This window comes from Morone saxatilis, unplaced genomic scaffold (genome assembly GCF_004916995.1).
Source record: "Morone saxatilis isolate NCDOM2014 unplaced genomic scaffold, NCSU_SB_2.0 Contig21, whole genome shotgun sequence".
Taxonomy (NCBI): Eukaryota; Metazoa; Chordata; class Actinopteri; family Moronidae; genus Morone; species Morone saxatilis.
In genome coordinates, this window is record NW_023339774.1 from 13,616,149 (window position 1) to 13,633,892 (window position 17,744).

At 41.3% G+C, this 17,744-nt stretch overlaps 1 protein-coding gene across 1 annotated transcript in view; it reads left to right on the plus strand.

Moving 5' to 3' along the window:
- The first annotated feature begins 252 nt into the window (after nt 1-252).
- The window catches only part of pappaa (pregnancy-associated plasma protein A, pappalysin 1a), an 87,410-nt gene continuing 69,918 nt past the window's right edge, over nt 253-17,744 (plus strand). The window contains exons 1-6 of the mRNA XM_035667726.1: nt 253-1,121; nt 6,865-7,963; nt 16,050-16,195; nt 16,518-16,811; nt 17,194-17,386; nt 17,530-17,651. Of these exons, the coding sequence (XP_035523619.1) occupies nt 731-1,121; nt 6,865-7,963; nt 16,050-16,195; nt 16,518-16,811; nt 17,194-17,386; nt 17,530-17,651 (2,245 nt within the window). The 5' untranslated portion in view covers nt 253-730. The remainder of the gene's footprint in view (nt 1,122-6,864; nt 7,964-16,049; nt 16,196-16,517; nt 16,812-17,193; nt 17,387-17,529; nt 17,652-17,744) is intronic.

The following is a 17,744-nucleotide window of genomic DNA, read 5'->3' on the forward strand; positions in this document are numbered from 1 at the left end:
TGAGGACCGCGATGCTTACTTCTGCAGCTCTCTGTCCCTCTTTCTCTCATTCGCCTCACCAGATATTATAGTGCATTTCAACTTTTGTACAGGCACACAGGCAAAAAAAAGGGAAGTTTGGATTCCAATTTTTTGATCACAAATTCACCTCTTGTTTCCTGTAATAAATATGAGAGGTCGGTTTGTTGTCACTTTTCTTTGGAATTTAACATGTGCCATTTCTTATGCTGTTTTACGGGTAGGATAAGGAAAACAACAAAAAGGTGTGACAAGAGCTTGGCGGACAACTGTGGATTTCTGCGAGTAACTCCTACCGTCCAAAGGGGATGAGGGGGGCATCGGCCGGACCCCCCTCTTGATTGATTACTTATTAGTCATCCCTTTGGCTAAATGGGACCCATTGAAAAGGCACCGTGGAACACATACATGAATCAAATATTCCTGTGTCCCCTGAATGTCTCCAGAGTAGTTTTGCTTAAGAGAGGGGGTCGTGGCTTAGCATTATAAAGAGGGAAAAACAGCATAGCTTTATGGGTTTATTTAGACAGTTTCTACGGTTTGACATTCTACCGCTGTAAAAAAAAAAAAAAAAAGAGAGAAGGAAAAACTCGAGAAGATTCCAAAGAGGAGAACATTGTGGACATACATTTTTTTTCTAGTTATTCCGTTGTTTCTTTTATTATTTTTTTTCTTATTTTAAATATTTTTTTGCCATTTCCTCTCCCGAAAAATGAAACTTTGGACATCTCCCTGGGTGTCTTGCCTGGTGATTCTCATCTTGTGTTTTGGATCAGAGTGCGGGACAGTCCGGAGAAAGGGGAGATCCAAGAGGGAGTTGGTGCGCATTAGGGAGGCGAAAGCCACCATCCCAGGGGCTTGTGCCACACGTCTGCCCCGGGGCAAACGGTCTTTGCCCGGCTTGGAGCGACGGGTGCTTCGCCAGCGTCGGCGCTCCTCACAGGCGGAGGAAAACTCTCCAGACCGGGGGAAAGCTGTCTATTTTACCGGCAGAGGAGATCAGCTCCGGCTGAAGCCCGGCGTGGAGATACCCAGAGGAAATTTCACTCTGGAGATGTGGATCAAACCGGAGGGAGGTCAACGATCACCCACAGTAATTGCAGGTAAGATAGTCTACACATCCTCCCCCCCACCTTCAATTGTCAACCCCACTTTTATTAGTGAAACTCCAAAGCGAGTTTAATTGGAAAATGAGAACTAAACATGCATATGTGCAGTATTTTATCCCAGTGTCATGTAGTATATCCAACAAAGCAACATGCAGTTTCAGCGAGTTGAAAATGAGTTCATCTATCAGACTAGACAATGATGTAATGCTCAGCGGATATTTTAGGTAGTGCAAGCATAGGGTCACTGAAGATTTTGATCACATTTAAGTTGGCCACCTTGCAGAGAGAAAATCGCTGCAATGTGATTTTATTTTTACGAATGATTTTTCCCTCTCATTATCTCGTATGAGAATGATGATTTGTGCGGCTTGTGATCATAAGATCTAAGGTGAGGAGTCGGGCAGCAGATATAAGCGACTGCATCATTTGACCGGCAGCTGATGTCACTGTGCGTAAAATGTAATTTCTCTGAACCGACTTGGCTATTTTAAAACTATGATGTAATGGCCAAAACTTTGTGAGCGAGCACGTCGCGTCAGGCACACAAAGCGGAGAGAGATATGTTGTGTATGTGTAGGCGCTCAATGCACGCAGCTCAAGCCGCAAAGCTTGAGTGTGTGCCCCCCCACACCACCCCCCGAAAAAAAATCCCCCCAAAAAAACAAAAAAATCGACACCTTTGGATTGGCTACCGGAATTACGGGACAGGACTGAGAGATCCAGGGTTCCCCCCCCACTCCCTCCTCCTGCCCTGAAAATGTCCTGCTTGTGTTTGTGCCGTGGCCGTGGTGCTTTCATGGTGACCGGTGGTGTCGTGCACAGTCTCTCCAAAACGCAGACCATTGTGCGAAATCACGGGCGGGTTTCTAATTTAAGACACAATCAGATAGTGATGATGCATCTGTATCCACTGCGCAGAGGATGAGGACGCACAGACACTTGAGCAGGTCCCCGTCGTCAGAGGAAAGCTTGACACTTGTGCGCACTCCTTTTTGTCCTGCCGGATCTGCAGCCATGCGTAAAGGAGCATCAGAAAGGTGTTAAAAACAGTTCTGCATCATCTGTTTTGACCAATAGCGCTTTTGTGCATTACAGTAGAGGAGAGTATTTTTTTTGTTGCTTTTCCTTGCCGATAGGGAGCGTTGCATACACAACTCATTGCTTGCTACAGTACTTGTGCAGAAGGCTGCCTTTGAACTGAATTGAACTCCTCAGCCTCCTAGTATGCCAGTCTGCACATTTAGGGACTTGACAAAACCATATGCTGCTTTATTTTATATTAGTCCCCCCCGCACACACACACACACACACACACACAGACACACACATACATATATAATAGCATATGTGTATATATGTGTGCGTTGAGATACAGTACACTTTTAGGTAGTGCCAGCCAGTTGGCGGGGACATGCAAAACCAATCCCTTGTAAGAGTCTCAAACAGAGCGTACAGGGGGGGTGAGAGGGTCTATCGTGACCTGAGTGACTCTTAGATTTAAAGAGGATGGACACAATAACAGGGACATCTGTGCAGTAAAATGCAGTACAATGCAAGAACACAAACAACAAACTCCACAGTGATCACAGGGTTGAATAAACACTTCTCGGACAAAAAGAAAATCACCATTGCACGCTTTAAAGATCACATTATTTTGTACAGGTGTTGTTGTTATGCCCCCCCACTCACCACCACGTAGTTGCTTCTGCCTATTACAGATTACATGTGTAATCTTGTGTGTTCATTTTTAAGATTTACTTCAATCATGCTCACATCAGTGTGCCAGAGAGGGGACCTAAAGCAAATATGATGACCAAACAAATTCAATAAAGCCTAATCTTTTAATTCCAATTCAGGCCTTAAAAATCCCAGTGCTTCTAAAAATGCTCCATCCGCTTGTTTTGATCCCAGCACAGTGTTGTTTGCAGCAGCAGCTGTTTTTTTTTATTGTGTTGTTTTGACCACTGCCGTTTCTGTCTTTCTTTTTCATTTGTTCTTTGTTGCTTTCTTTCTTCCAGATTTCAATTTACCTTTTTGTTACACGCTGACTTATGTTGTGGTTTTTTGCGCAATTGGTAGGAAATCTCATACTGTCTCTGCTTGAAAAATGAAAACTGGAAGCCCTGGAGTGGTCTGGTACTTTGGCATCCTTGACGAACTCTGGTGGCACATTCTTGTACATGTTTTGAAGTTGTGTCTTGCACACACAGAATACTTTTGACTCTGTGGAATATCCAATAAGTAACAATGGATGAGAAAGGGGAACCTTTTGTATTGTATACATTTGTATAAATTTTTTCTGATTTGACATTATGATGAACTTAAGGTTCCAGTGGGTAACATTAAGGAGGATCTATTGCCAGAAATTATATATAATATTATGTTTTCATTAATGTATAATCACCTGAAAATAAGAACTCTGTTTTTGTTACCTTAGAATGGGCTGTTTTTATCTACAAAGGGAGTGGGTCATCTTCTCCGGAGTCCAGGGCTAGTGTAGAAACCGCCATGTTTCTATAGCAGCCCAGAACAGACAAACCGATTACTGGCTCTAGTTAGGGCCTTTCACGTTTTCCTTGGCCACCGTAATTTCTCCTACATGCTTCAAAGACTGAGCTGTATGCAAGTGATTGCACTACACACTGGTCCCTTAAGTTGTTTAAGTGAAGTTAACCCATTTCCTTGGAGAGGTAGAGCAGGACCACTTTTGGGTGAAGAGAATGTTCAGGGATCAAAAGTCGTTACTTTATACTTAACAGATGACTTGTCAAATCCTTATCAAACACAAGTTTGGATTGTCCAGTGCCCTTTAAATTGAACCACAAGACTTCTAGAAAAAAATGTTTCCTGTGCTGTCATTTCCTGAGTATGACAGTTACATGTGGTTAGAATTGATCCCAGGTTTAAAAGCATTTGAAACCTTGTAAGAGTTTATACATGCACGCACACACACTACACACCACACACCACACACACACACACACACACTCATTTGTGCACACACTCACCCATCCACAAATCTACACAATCAGAACACCAAGTTCTGTGTCCAAATGTTATGCAAACTTTGTTGTGCCCTATTAGCCCTTGTATCCGGGTCATGTTGGGTTGTCCCGCATCAAAGGAAGAGGAAAATAAATCACAAGAGGAACAGAGGCTTTCTTCCATGACCTGCTGGGGACTATTATTTGCAGACGCTGGCAGATAATTGCGGTGATAACAGATATATTTTGGTGCTGTCTTCTAGTGTGATGATACACACAAAAATTTGTTCAAAAACAAATTTCACTTCTTTGAGAGTCCTTTTTTCATCATTACCTCAACTAAACATCTTCCCGGTCTTCTTGTTTGTTTGACTCGTTATCATCGTTATGATATGATAGTGCCTTATTGTGCCGTAATGAGTGTTTGGAAAATGAATATCCCCAGATCATGATTAACGTCCTGAAGTTTAATAGGGTTTAATAAGGTTTTTTGTGATGACAGTGTTACAGTATAAGTTACAGTGCAGAAAAAAATGTGGTGTCCATTAATGTTGTCTGACATTTAAAAACATGTTTAAGTGCAACTATTGGTAGATCATTTATGACTAATTAAAACCACCATTTAGTTGAATTAATTCAAAGTGAAATTGACAGCCAAGTCAAATGTTTAAAGTGTTTTTAAGCTCTGTGGTGATATTTTTTATAATCAATATCCTTGTTATGTTCGTTAAGTTTGTTTTTAAAATATCAATGGAATTTTCCATTGTTTCCTCAGGGAAATTGCTGCGGCAGTCACTTTAGTATGAGTATGAAAAAATGCCTTTCTTTGACCTTTCAGAGCTAGAACAGCTCAAAAGTAAACGGAGTCTTCATTGTTCCCTTCCTCCCTGCTTTTTATCAAGTCCTTGTGACATTTTTCTTTGTGTGTGTATGTGTGTTTTTTTTACTTTTTCTTTTTTCCTGAGTGTGTTTTTCTTGGAAGAAGACAAATGGCAAGTGCGAGGAGGTTGCCTTTGAACCTGACAGGAACAGCTCTCTACCATAGCGTGTGCGCATGCAAATCCCTTTGCGTGTGTGTGTGGGTGTGTGTTTCTGAGAGGACACAACTGCTCCAGCGTTTCAATTTGTCTGTGTGTATTTGTTCATGAGCATGTATATATACATGTCTGCATAAGTATGTGCATGTGTGTGTAGGTGTATTTGAGCGAGCCAGAGGAGGCGCAGTGCAGGGTCTGGAAAAGTGTAGTGTGTTAGATTAATTGAGCATGGCAGAATTATGACAGCTGTTTACACTAGGAGCCCTACAAGCATTTTAGCACACCTTTTAGCCTTGAGTGCACTAGCTGACAGATGGAAGGCTTTTTCCTTCCAGTGTAGTGGAAAGCCTGAAAACGTCATCCACCAAAGGACTGACCTTGATGCTGAACCCAACCTTACTCTTTGAACATTAGTCCATTGAAATACCAAGTTAATGAATGCATGCTGGAGTGTGCATCTAATTAGAAACAGGTCAAAGTTAGCAAGATGTCCTCGCAATCACCATTAGCCAGCCACTTATTGCAAGCTCAGGTAGCCTAATCGATGGGGACCAAAGGCATCTGAGTGGACAAGTACGTTGAGGCAAAGATCATCACTATGATAATCAACTTATAATTTCAGACCATACTAAAGTCAGCACAGACAAATATGAAGGGTATTTACAGGCATGTGACTTACAGATCCCAGAAGCAGCACTAAAGGACACTCCATACCTATATAGGCTGGGTGTACTGGTCACAGATTGAGTGTCTCTGTGGATGGATACAATTGCTACCCTGATAGCAAATCCCAGGAATGTGTTCTTGTGACTGGAGTGGAGTCTTGCCCCTTCTCCAGAATCACCTGTGAACACACAGACTTTCACATGCTGAGATGGACCTTGTGAGGCAAGTCAAGGCGCTTCGGAATCTTTGCACATTTTGACTGGACTGTATGGATATATGTACATAGTAATGAACATGCATTAACAAACACACATGCACATACACACAGGCATGAACTTGTGTGCCTGCACACACATACCTCAACAAGCACTACACAAACAAACAGTTAACATTCAGAGATCCTCTAAGAAGTGAAAACACATTACCATGCTGAAGCTGACATACACGGTCCAAGTGAAACAGGAAAAGGTGTTTTGGTGCCTCTACAAAAACAAGGCTTTAGCAGAAAACTAGCGTTTTCTGGCTACCCCACTGGCAAGGGACATTTACACGAACAGCTTTAAATGCGCTCAGTGTTCACGAAAAGCCTATACAGAGAGATTTCCATGGGGTCTCCCTTAGCTAAACATGCACTTCAACCTAATTTCCAGGACAACACACACTTAGATGTCAAAAAATATATCATATTAATACATTTGCTGCCTAATCTTAACTACATTTTCAGTCTCCCTCTGGAAATAACACTTTTCAGAATATTTCTGAATGATCTTTTAAAAATATATACACTGAAATCGAATTTGCATATTGACAGAAAAATGCTGAAATTAAGGTAGCAGTAAGGATCATATGCATGTAACTTCTATATAACATGTATATTATTGAAAACAGAAGATGTGGACTGAATGTGTCTGTAAAGTCTCAGCTCTCTTTCAGGAGGCTGATGGGCAATACTTTTTATTACTGCTGATCATTTCCTTGCATGTCCACATTCACACCTGGAAATTAAGGCAGGCACATATTAATTGACTTTTTTTCATTTTCTCTCTCTAGGCCTATACGACAAGTGTTTCTACGCATCCAGTGACCGAGGCTGGCTGCTTGGAATCCAGGCAGTTAGTGAACATGGAAATCGTGACCCCCGCTTCTTCTTCTCCCTTAAAACAGACCGCGCCCACAAAGTGACCTCCATCCACTCCAACACTCGCTATGTACCCAACCAATGGGCACATGTGGCAGTCACATACGATGGTGTGTATATGAAGCTCTTTGTCAATGGCGCCCAAGTCGGTGTCAGTCGGGAGCAATCAGGCGATGTCTTCAGCCATTTGACCAAAAAGTGCAAAGTGCTGATGATAGGGGGGAATGCACTGAATCATAATTACAGGGGGGCAGTGGAAAGGGTGGGTCTATGGAGGCAGGCCCAAGGGCAGAGGCAGATTATCAGGGATATGCAGGGCCAAGAGGACCCCCAAGATCTACCTCAGCTGGTCATTCGTGAAACATTCGAGCACCCAGGCCGGAAGTGGCTGACTGTAAAAGATGGTAGCTTTCCTCAGCCTGAGCAGGGAGGACGATTAGGGTTTCCAGGTGGTGGTGGAATTGGAAATTCTGAGGGATTACTGGACACAACGCTAGAGCCTCCGACTTGTGGTCAAACGGTCTGCGACAATGTTGAGGTCATCAAAAACTACAACCAGCTTTGGAACTTCCGTCGGCCTAAGAAAGTACGATATCGTGTCATAAATATTTGGGACGATGCACGGATGAGGCCAACTGTATCAGACCACCAGATCAGCCTGCAGCACCAGCAGCTAAATGATGCCTTTAGCCCCTACAACATCACCTGGGAGCTTAGCATTCACAATGTGACCAATTCCTCCCTTCGAAACCGGTTGATTCTTGCTAACTGTGATATCAGCAAAGTTGGAGATGATGCATGTGACCCAGAATGCAACCATCCACTGACAGGGTTTGATGCAGGTGACTGCATGTCTGGTCATCGGAGCCGTTGCCCTGAGCACAAGCAGGGGAATGGTATATGTGACCCTGAATGTAACTGGGAAAACTTCTTCTATGATCTTGGCGACTGCTGTAACCCCAATGTGACGGATGTGACCAAGACATGCTTCAACCGCTCTTCTCCACACAAGTAAGATCACTTTCTTCACATTTTGCATGTTATCGTGTTTTCAGCACTGGTAATCCTATTAAGCAGTTGTTTAATAAACACAAGACTTAAATTTACCAAAAAGCTTTAACTAACCACAGCATTCCTTGCTTAATTTGATAAATTTTTTGGTTGACGTGATTGAATAATTTTGGTAAAGCAACTCCACACCATGGCCTCACATGCTGAGAGTAAATCAAACAACAAATCTTTCCATACATGTGTCCCTGAAGGGAGGTTTTGATGTATAGTCCTACTGTTTCCTGACCATTTGGGCTGAGGCTGAGTGTAACATAACTCCCAGCCTGTGTGGCCTGGGAAATCCTCCGGGAGCAGCTAGTCCAATCTAGCCTTGGCCTGGTTCAATCAGTGTTCCACACTTAAGCAGTGCAAAACAAACACAACTGGATGACTTTCCTGGTAGCAAATGTGCATACCAGACCGCTCATTTTTGTATCAATTTTTCAACAATTCTCCCCACCTTCTTCTACTCTTCTATACCCCATGGTCCTAATTAAACTGGCTTGATTGGAGAAGGGAGTTGGTTTGGAAAGAGTGACATTCTAAACAGAGTGTAAGGGCAATTAGAGGTCAGGAAAGAGAGTTCAGTATGGCTTTTGCTTGTAGCAATGGAAATAACTTAAAAGACGTACCGCTCTCTCCAGGAAACCACTGAAGACATGTTTCCTGGGGAGGCAGGTATTGGTCCCTAAACGTGGGTGCCTAAAAGAATTTTCCAGGAAAAGCAGTGAATAAAGTTTCACTTTACTTGCACATGAATAGCAGTATTACAGAATCTCCACTGTACAGCAAGCAAGAGATGTGGTTTCATGTGACTACTTTAGGAGAATACAGAGACCTTTATAAATGCATGCAACTTTTTGTTTTTGTGGTAATCTCACTGTGGCTTGCAGATGATGAGTAAAAGCTGGCAAGGAGAACAAATCTCAGGAATTCACAGTAATAAGGTTTGTGCCAGACCTCCAATAGCAGGATTGTTTGTTTCTTGGTACACTGAAACTCAACACAGTAGACTAAGACATTTTTGTGGACAATGCAGGGGGTTTTATGGTTACACTAGAAAAAGAGACAAAAATGACCAAAATTCTGATGATGAATCAGTATTTCTTGCCACTGTCATGTGGGGACGAGCGAAAGGGAGCAAACTAGTAGACCTTGTGCGTGGGATTGTTTGGGTCTTTCTGATATCATGAATCAAGGAAACCAGACTGTTTTCAATCACTGTTAAGCTGGAAGCATTGTCTGTTTGGCTCTATACTGTTGTTTAAAATGACCACTAAATAGCTAAATAATGACATCTAATTAACAACATCAGAGGGGAAAAGCAGGTGGGTTTGCCGTTACTTCCATCTCTCAATTCCCACCACATCCCTTGGAGCTTAGTCATCATTAGAAGCTCATTCATCAAGTGGCAGGCAAACTACTTCATTTAGACATCAGCCATTGGCACAACCCTTGCCGTTGCAATGTTCAAACCTCCCTATGGGCGTTTGAAAGATGGGCTTGTGAAAGGAAGGTTACCAGCAAGAGAGGGAAAGAGACAGACAGAAAGAGGACAAGAGAATTCTCAGTCTAAAAAAATATATAATCTCCTCAAGTGGTTGCTTATTTTGCTTTGATTATGGTATGTCTGGAGAGACTTGCAGAGAGCTGAACTACAAACAGTTAGACATTCCTCCTTAATTATGGAATTCTGGATGAACAATGTACTGCATATGCAGGGGAACAATGGTTGTGAGGTCCTGCATTTATTTTTGCAGCGTTTGCGCCTGTTACCACTTAAATGTAGTGTTTTCAAAAATCTGGCTAACACAGGACACAGGCAGCTCTGTGGTCCTGCAATAGTCTCCTCTGAAAATACCATTGATAATAACACCCCCCCCCCCTTCCCTCCAGATTTGGCTGAGGCAAATATTTTGCATTGTTTTCACAGCGCTTGGTTTTGACACTTCTTATGGTTTGGTGGTATCCGATGTTATCTGACAGCAAGTATTGTAAGGCTGAACATTCTTATGTCTGGAGCTAGGGACATCTGAATTTGTGGCTGTAATTTATACACTGTGAATTTATATTATATGTGCAAAAAGGCTGAAAACAAATAGCACTCTGAATAAGTTGTTTAAAAAGCTGATGTGTGTGTTTGACTGTCTGTGAAAGATGAATGTATTATCCGAGCAACTGGATAGAAGATCAATCCCATAATATCAGAACTCATCAGAGTCAGATGATTTTTCAAGCACCTGAAATTAAAATGTTTTTTTTTAAACTAAAGCAAGATGGATACACAAACTTTGTAAGGTGGATATTAGGACCATTTCGGCCTCAATATGTTTTTGGGAAATAGAGGTTCTGGCCTGAGTTTATCAGAGGCTAATTATATAGGTCATCTGTTTTTGCTTGGCCTCTTCCTCTCTCCCCTCCTGAGTCAATACCTCTCACTGTGGCAGGTTAATGGATGGACCACTCTTTCTCTCTCCTTCACTCCCTCTCTCTGCTGTATTCTAGCTCAGAGCGGGGAGCTAATCTCCAGGGCCCTTGACTTGGGTGTTTTACAGTTGGTCGTCTAAACCTTAAGCCCCCATCCTATAAAACATAATGGAGTGCTTGGGCGTAAATACCAGGTCTTTGCACTTCCCCTTTAAAGCCACAGCACACTTATAGAAGCACCTGTTGTCAAGGTTTCACCTGTGCTCTCATGAGGGCAGATAGAAGTCTCGCTGCTTATCTAGGGGACTGAAGGGAACGTGGAGTAAGGAAGGGCTTTACTTGGGCCACTAGGCAGGCAGGGAAGATGCATCTCGCTATGGTGGGATAATATGTTGCCAGACACTGTAGGTGAAAAATTTGACATACCAGGGAATTTAGTTGATAATGCCTTGGCAAGGTCATTGTAGTTCAGAAGTCAAGGAAGAGATGACTGATGAAGACATTGACAGTTTTTTTGCCTGAGTGTTCACCCCAGTATTACTTCAAATAGGAACTGGGAGAGTTGGGGAGCATTTACACCATCCAACCATCAATTCCATATGTCTCCAAATCCTGTTTTTCTCTCTGCAACTAGCAGTCATGGCAGAATCTCTGGAATCTAAGCATTGACACAGTTCCTATGCATGTGTCTTCCTTGGAAAAAAAAAATAATCAGAGGAGTACACTGGAAGGTTAAAGAGGAGAGTATAGTAATAAAGGCAGAGATGAATGATGGGTTTAGGGGCTGTGGTGTTGACCGACTTGATGACAGGGGAGTTGAGGGCCCCCTCCAATTTTAAAAGTGTTCTTGGCCGTGAGACCGTCATTGCCATGCCAGCTCACCCCAGCTTTCACACTATGCTGCCCCAGACATATGTATACAAGGCAAATTTATGGGCGCACATGAATTATATATGGGTGTAAATGGATGAAGTCATAATCCCCCATTTAATATGTATCAGATATAAAAGCATTAACACGGCAGTTTGAGCTGCCTTGCTCACCCCTGGATCTCCCTACAGCAGATGCCCTGCAGTGATGCTTGAATATAGCGAAGCTCAATTTGCTGCACTCACCTTACCTTTCTCTCTCTCCTTCCCTTAAATGTTCTCTCTTTCATTCTTTTTCTTTGTAAGTCTTTAAAAGTTTTTTTCCCAGGACATGAAAAGTGCTGTAGTTAAATGCATGGAAAATCTTGTCTTTCCCAAGTGGCTCATCTCGGCTGAAAAAATGTATGATGGGAGGCAAGAGAAGGGAACAGGGGCGAGGGGATGGGGAAATAGTTTAGGGGTGTGTGAGAGAGGGAGAGAACACTAGGGGCGGGGTAAAGTGGGGATATTGGCGAGGAGGTTTGAGTAAGATGTGGATGGACAGATAGAAAGACAGAGTGTTTGAAAGGCCTTCCTGCAGTGCTTCTACCAAAGCTCTACCAAAACTTAACAAATGTGATCATTAGGACAGTGTGAAATCAAAAACATGCACACACGCATAAGCAGACACACAAAGGGCCTTTTTTTCTCCAATTGATTATACTAAAACTGTCTGTTTTTGCTCTGAAAGTTCTCTTGTGCATCAATCCAGCATGTGATGCACATTGTGTTTTTGTACAAGAGCCAACAGTGATAAATTCACTGAACTCAGATTAGTTAAGTTTTGACCCTACAGTAGAATTGCTGCTCTTATTCATTGCTGACTCAATCATTTCAGCATCAAACCCCTCTGACCCTTTTCCCCCTCATGCATGTCCAAAAACTCTGGACAAATATTTTCTAAGGAAATAATGAAATTCCTGAAATTATTAGGAAGAAAGACCTTATATCATCTGTTTCTCTCTCTCTCTCTCTCTCTCTCTCTCTCTCTCTCTCTCCTTAGACCTGGCCCCAGTGACTGCCCCCAGTTGCTCTAGCATAGCCTTGAAGAAAGCATTTGCTACACTGAACCCTTTATTCAAAACGTCTGGTTTGAGGGAATGCTGCATCTTCACTGAGTAGCTGAGGCTGTAGAGATGTTCTGAAACATTTGTGCATATAAAATGTGCATTGGTGGAAGCCTTAGCAGGCCTGTTGCAGTGGCAGAAATAACTCACTGGTGTAAATTCTTCCAGAACACTGCCAAACACTGTGTGTCACTGACTGATAGGCTATAAGACAGCTTGGTTTTATACTCAAAAGTAATATTTTATGAAAACATTTGGTTTTCAAACATATAACTATTAATTATTATTTTTTTTTATTTAATTAAAAAAAATGCTAAAGTACAAGTACAAGTACAAAATAGGTTCTTCAGGTTAACTAGACTAACGATCTATCTAAAAGAATAAATTTTACTAAAAATAACAGAAGCAGCAGTTGAAATTTCTTTTATACATCGAAAAAAAGTACAAAACCTGGCTTATAAAAAGAAACTAGCTTAACACTGAAACTAAAGTGATTTCACCCACACAGTTACACTACTTTTGGCAACCAAATACTCCACTATAATTTAGCTGAAATCTCAAGATGTCAAATTTGATCCCTTCTACTTCAAGCTGCAATTTTGTGGATATCGGTTTTGTTATCACAGGGCCATTAATCATAAACTGTGTTGCATGTCAGTAAGTCTTGCTGAATGCAATTTTTCAGAAAATTGTGAAATAACAGTAGGCACAGTAGGGAAATTTTAACAGTGTATAGGCTATACTGTCAGTGATGACCTCAGCTGGTTAGCTTGAATGTAAGGAAATCCAATTAAATCAAGTGTGTTTGTTCAGTGGAACTGTAACCACCTTATAACTTTACAGCAATTCAATACATGTGTAAATATACTTTATTTTGAGTCAGCTGTTGAGTGGAAGAGTAAATATAAATAGCACACTCCAGGATAATGCACTTCACAAAGGTATTATGAAATTTTTGCTTTTATCCTTATATTTACCTAAGTTCACTTAAGTGGGACAAAGTTAAAGTTAAAGGTTGGTATAACTTAAGTAAGACATTGACTGACTTTTACAGACACAATCTTTTGTGTTATATATGGAACTGATAAAATTGAAACATTGCACTATTGCTATGGCATTTTTTCAAAATATCTTTCCAAATGTAACATCAAAACAGATGTGGAGTTCATGTAAACAAAAATATGTGATAATGCAGTATAAGTGCAAATAAACCCTGCAACGCAGTAGCTATTCAGATATGACCAATCATTCTCTATTATTTGGCAGAGCATTGTCACTATTTGCACACAAAATGCCATTCCTACTCCTAATCTCATTTTTACAATGCCATCATTTATCAACTTGTTTTACACCCACATGATTCATGTTTTGATCTACCCATCACCCTTTCACTATTTATATTCAGGTCTGAGCAACCCCACTTCACTTTTACCTCAACCCTTTCATCAAGGTCCATGTTATGCCTGCAAATGCAAAACAAGACTCATTATTTTAATATTTAGCCACCAACTTAGGGATGCGTAGACGGTAAAACGCAGGGTACCATTCACAAGAAAGTGCCAACAGCATAAAAGTTATTTGTTCTAGTGAGAGATTACAATGTGTTACATTACAATTTAGGACACATTTAACCATAAAAGTAGAAGTACTGTAAGTAATGTACTCTTTTGCTGGGAGGAAATTGTCCCTGTTGTATGGGATCAGGTGCAGTAAAGGCATGTTGTTTTAGCCTCGGTGTTATTGCACTTAATCTTAATATCTAAGCACTTACAAAATAACAGTACAAAATGTAAGATGGGCAAATGGGTCACACTAACTAGGTCAAAACATCCAAAGAGGATCTAATTTGTGATAGTAGGGCCAATGTAATGTTTTGTTTCTGATAAACTCCCTTTTTTGTATCCATTGCATATCTATTTCCATAGCCTTCTAAAGCCAGAGGAAAGGAATAAACTATCACTGTAGCATATGCAAGAGATTATTGACTCTTCCAAGAGATGACTGAGCTTGTTGATGCTGTTTGCCAAGACCACCAGCCAAGCTCATAGAGAAAAACTTGTTTGATGTGTTCATAAAATGAATGACAGTTTCACTGCTGGAAAGATATCTCATTGTGCTGAATGATTGCAGTCGTTAGTGCTGCCGTTAGTACTCCCAGGGCCAAGACAAAACATTATGTCCTGGATAGGGGGAAATCAGAATATCTGAACAATTAATTGAAGTCTCGGGCTGACTTCAATGAGGTTGATCTGAGATCCTATCAGAAATAAATGTTAGAACACATTTTGTGCTATAAATGTGCTCTAAATAAAGACAAAAAACGGAACCAATGTTGCTGCTGGGGCACATGGCTTTAGTTCAAGGCCACACTAGCGCCTCATCATGCTTTATAATACATGTATAATACATTATTCAGTATATTTAGGGCCAGTGTGAAGACAGACATATGTAATATCAAAGAGCCAAGCAGAAGTCACTGCTGTTTATTTCACTCTGGAGTCCATTCGTTTTACTGCAGTGCAGCCTGTAAGACCATGAAAAAAACATTAAGCAATGTCACAATATTAAAATGTCCAAAAATCCCAGATTATTTTTAGTCTCACTGGTCAAGTGGATTTATTCCCACCAGCACCTGTTTGGTACTTATGTGGCTTACCATGACATCTCTTACTGTGTGTAAAATTGAAGAAGGAGCAAACTCGAGGGGATCGTCAAAAACAGACAAAATAATGGACAAAAAATGTTTTATTGTACTGGTTATTGCATGATTCACTGTCTTCCAACATAAAAACATCAGACATCATCATGCACATAAAAACATTGCGGCTTGGCATTTCGTGTCTCCACAAATGGCAATTCAGCTCTAAAAGCGCTATACACCCATAGCTGCATATTTGGGGTATTGTACTGTTTATTTGCCTTCTGCACTTCCTAGACAACACTATCAACAACATGGTCTGTAATCACCCTTCCATTGCACAAGTGTAAATGAGCAGGAACTGCAATGAAATTGAATAGAATTAGAAGAAATTATTTGGTCGAAATTGAAACCAGCCTGATTCGCAGTTCTTTCACCTTATCTGACACCATTTATAACCGCACTGCAGGTGCACAACCATTATGCCAAGCCTTTTAGACACAAAATTACCAAAAATCACTCTTTTCCAAGTGAGCAAGTGTTTAAAGTGAGTAAAAAGAAACTGAAACATAGATTGTTGTGGGACTATCAAACTTGGAGATGGTATATAGTGAAGTCAACCTTTTTCTGATCACAAGGAAAATGGTTTTCAGGCACTCTAGGCAAAGCAAGGAGAGAAGTAAGTCTTTATTTGTTTGGGCATATTGGTTAAAACGTCAACTGGTTCCAACCTCACAGGGTCAATTATTCCTATTCAACTTTCATTCTGTTGGTTTAAGGGCCATTGCAACTGCCAATACACTTTAACGAAATATTTAAATTCAACAGGGACCTAATTCTGAGCTCTGTTTTCCTGAAAGATAATACCACATAAACTCTTTCTGGCCAGGAACACTGTTGTTATTTGCCTTGGTGAAATCTGAATTCTCTAGGAGGAGACCATCCTCATTGCAGAGCTATTAACTTAATGTGAAATACTCTTTTTTTTCTTGTTTTTTATATTCCAGAGCCTATTTGGATGTGAAAGAACTGAAAGAGATTCTGCATTTGGATGGCTCAACTCACCTGAATGTCTTCTTTGCCAATTCTTCTGATGAAGATCTGGCAGGGGTTGCCACTTGGCCCTGGGACAAAGAGGCCCTCACACATTTGGGTAGAAGACAAATAAAAACACGTACACACATGCATGCATGCACACTCACATGCACACATGCCTTCTTTGGCGGCCCAGATTGTTGATTTTGAGTAATTACAGTTCAAGCCTCAAGCAGTTTCTGTCTTCATCACAGCTCTAACAGGGAACAAGGTGATAATGAAGTTGAGGAGGCCCATTAGTAATGCATTGAATTTTACTCCAGTTCCACAACTACCTTACGATACACTAGAAAAAGGCTTTTGTGTTGTGTGCAGTCACTTGAGTGTTTCCAGTGTTTACATTGTGTGTATGTGTGTCTTCTTCCTGTGTATTTTCTCAGGTGGAATTGTACTGAACCCTTCCTTCTATGGTACATTTGGTCACACTGACACAATGGTCCATGAGATTGGTCACAGTCTTGGGCTTTACCATGTATTTCGTGGTATATCAGAGATCGAGTCGTGCAATGATGCATGTTTGGAGACTGAGCCCTCAATGGAGACCGGAGATCTGTGTGAGGACACCAACCCCACTCCCAAATACAAAGGCTGCCACGATCCTGAGCCGGGCAATGAAACCTGTGGCTGTCGGCATTTCACACACACACCGTTTAACAACTACATGAGTTATGCAGGTGAGATGGAGCCTCCACATGTGTTTTGCTGCTTACCTGGGCAACGCGTTACAGTTTTACCTCTCACATGCAAAAACTGACACACAGAGAAAGAGGAATTTGTTGAGTCTGTGTGCATACAGAGACAGGTGTGGAATTTAGCAGGGGCTTTTCACGGTAAAAACACAGCAGGGGGCACATCCTTTCATGTCACTCCCTTTGTGCAGTTCAACATTTTTTTTTGTCATTGTTAAATGGAAAAAATAAACTGCTAAATATGAACTGGTGGTTTATTTTATTTATGGCATCTAGACCTGTGGAATGATTTATTACTTCCTTTTCCTGTCACTGATTAAGCCAAAATCCAATTCCCACTCCTCACAACTGCCTCTGTTACCTGCAGATGATGCCTGCACAGACTCTTTCACACTGAACCAGGTGGCTAGGATGCACTGCTACCTGGACCTCATCTATCAGACCTGGCAACCTGCCTCCAAACCTCCTCCAGTGCCCATGGCACCCCAAGTGGTTGAGCAGCATCATAATTCCATCACCTTAGAATGGTTTCCACCGATTTCTGGACACTTCTACGACAGGTGAAAAGAGCTTCATAGGTTTCCATCATTTGTCACATCATTTTACATATTGTCATTAATGTGTCTTTTTTGTATACTGTATGAATTATGTATATTTGGCCTGTATCTAAGTTGGTTGCTGTGCCTGTCTGTTGGTTTCCTAGAGAAGTGGGATCAGTGTGTGATAAATGCACTGAGGGGAGAGTTTTACTGCAGTATGCCTCCAATTCCTCCTCTCCACGACCGTGTGCCCCTTCTGGACACTGGTCCCCACGAGAGGCTGAAGGTACAGTACAATACTATATATACTTACTTATTGTTTATTAAAAGACCAGTGTGTAGGATTTAGTTGCATCTAGCAGTGTAGTTGCAAGATTAC